The sequence below is a fragment of the Otolemur garnettii genome, unplaced genomic scaffold (genome assembly GCF_000181295.1).
Source record: "Otolemur garnettii isolate 467f Iridium unplaced genomic scaffold, OtoGar3 scaffold00096, whole genome shotgun sequence".
In the NCBI taxonomy this organism is placed as follows: domain Eukaryota; kingdom Metazoa; phylum Chordata; class Mammalia; order Primates; family Galagidae; genus Otolemur; species Otolemur garnettii.
Genome location: NW_003852491.1, coordinates 2586887 through 2588629, shown reverse-complemented (window position 1 = coordinate 2588629; position 1743 = coordinate 2586887). Strand labels below are relative to the sequence as shown.

Sequence of the window (1743 nt, the reverse complement as noted above, 5' to 3'; positions counted from 1 at the left end):
AAAAAAAAAAAAAAAGGCCCTTATGTATTTATGTATATCTGAAGTGGTAGGATTTAAGTGTGTTTTCACTATTCTCCTACACATAACTGTGCTCCAAAATAATTAATTACTCCTGACCTCTCTACCTCTTTTAGTGTTTTTATCATCTCTTCTCTACACATCCAAACTGTTCTTAATTGTCCTTAAATTTACTGTTGCTAGTACCATCATTATAAACACAAGTGAATTCTCTCACCTCTGAACTACAGAGCTGTTATGGTATGTGATTCTACATTTAATAGGAACAACCTCTAACTGACCTTGGGATTCTTAATCATTTGGCAAGTAAATCACCTTCATTTGCCTCTTTCCTCAGTAAGACTAAGTCATTTCTTACATGTCATCCCATCTTATTGAGCATAGTGGTCCACTAAAGAAACTGTTAAAGCAACACTATACAACAATAAAAAATATATATATTCATTACCTCAGCAGGGTACCAACACTTCCCCACCTACTGCCTCCAACTATATCATTGACCTCACTTGTTTTCTAATATCAAAAAATCGAGACTTACCGAAAAGGTCCATCTGATTTTTCTGAATGGACTGATATGGATACTGTTGCAGTTATATCTGGTACAGGAGCTGGGGTAGAAGATGGATTTCCAGGCACAGGAGGGGCCAAGGAAGACTGATTAGACGATAATGAAGATATAGAAGGAGTTGGGTGAGTTGATGAAGATGTCACTGGAATCATCAGAGGATCCTGTTGCCTTGATATCGGAGATCTCATCAGAGGTTGTAGATTCCGCTGAATGAGTGGTCTTGGAGGTGGTATTGGGGGTGGTGGTGGAGGTAACTGTTTTCGTAGTCTTTTTGTATAACCAGTTTCATTTTTAAAGTTATTAACAGCCTATAGATAACAAACATAATAACGTAGAAAAATGTTATGTAGTATTCACCCAAGTACAAGATTTAAAACTTTTTTTTTCCATAAAAGGGATACAAAGATAGCTACCTGTCGTAAAAATTTATTGGCAATTAAAGCATCAGGAGAGACATCATTTTGATGACATGTTGGACATGTATGTTCATCTGATTCCAGAAGTGCTGTTCTTATGCCTACATGTGATAAGATTTTAAATGTTAGTACCAGCATACTAGGAACTCAGTGTTTACAGAATGAATTAAATAAATAGCCCACATCTGTTCAGTTATGCTACTGTTTTCCAAGCACAGAGAGCCCTAATCATTTCTTAGATTAAAACAGATTAAAAGACTCATGTAAAAAATCTTTTGTCTTAAAACACACCTTTGCTGTAATTTTTCTTAAGACCTATGCTACGTTAAAAAGAGAAGTCAAAGCTAGGAATGGTGGTATATGCCTACAGTCCCCGTTACTCAGGCTAAAGGGGAAAAATCACTTAAGCCTAAGAGTTTGAGGCCAGCCTCTAAAAGAAAAGTGATAGATACATTTAAACAAATCTTTAAAAAATTTTACATGGGCTCAGCGCCCATAACAGTGGTTACGGTGCCAGCCACAAACACCAAAGGTGGCAGGTTCGAGCCCAGCCCAGTCCAGCTAAACAACAGCAACAAAAAATAGTCGGGTTGGGCGGCACCTGTGGCTCAGTGAACAGGGTGCCAGCCCCATATACCGAGGGTGGTGGGTTTGAACCCAGCCCTGGCCAAACTGCAACAAAAAAATAGCTGGGCATTGTGGCGGGGACCTATAGTCCCAGCTACTCGGGAGGCTGAGGCA

General features: G+C 38.9%; 1 protein-coding gene across 3 annotated transcripts in view; it reads right to left on the bottom strand.

The window, feature by feature from the left end:
- RBBP6 (RB binding protein 6, ubiquitin ligase) overlaps positions 1–1743 on the bottom strand; it is a 38430-nt gene that overhangs the window by 10763 nt on the left and 25924 nt on the right. For all 3 annotated transcript variants that reach the window (XM_003795738.2, XM_003795737.3, XM_023516697.1), the window contains 2 exons: positions 1000–1103; positions 557–894 (listed from right to left, as the gene is read on the bottom strand). In XM_003795738.2, the coding sequence (XP_003795786.1) occupies positions 557–894; positions 1000–1103 (442 nt within the window). The remainder of the gene's footprint in view (positions 1–556; positions 895–999; positions 1104–1743) is intronic.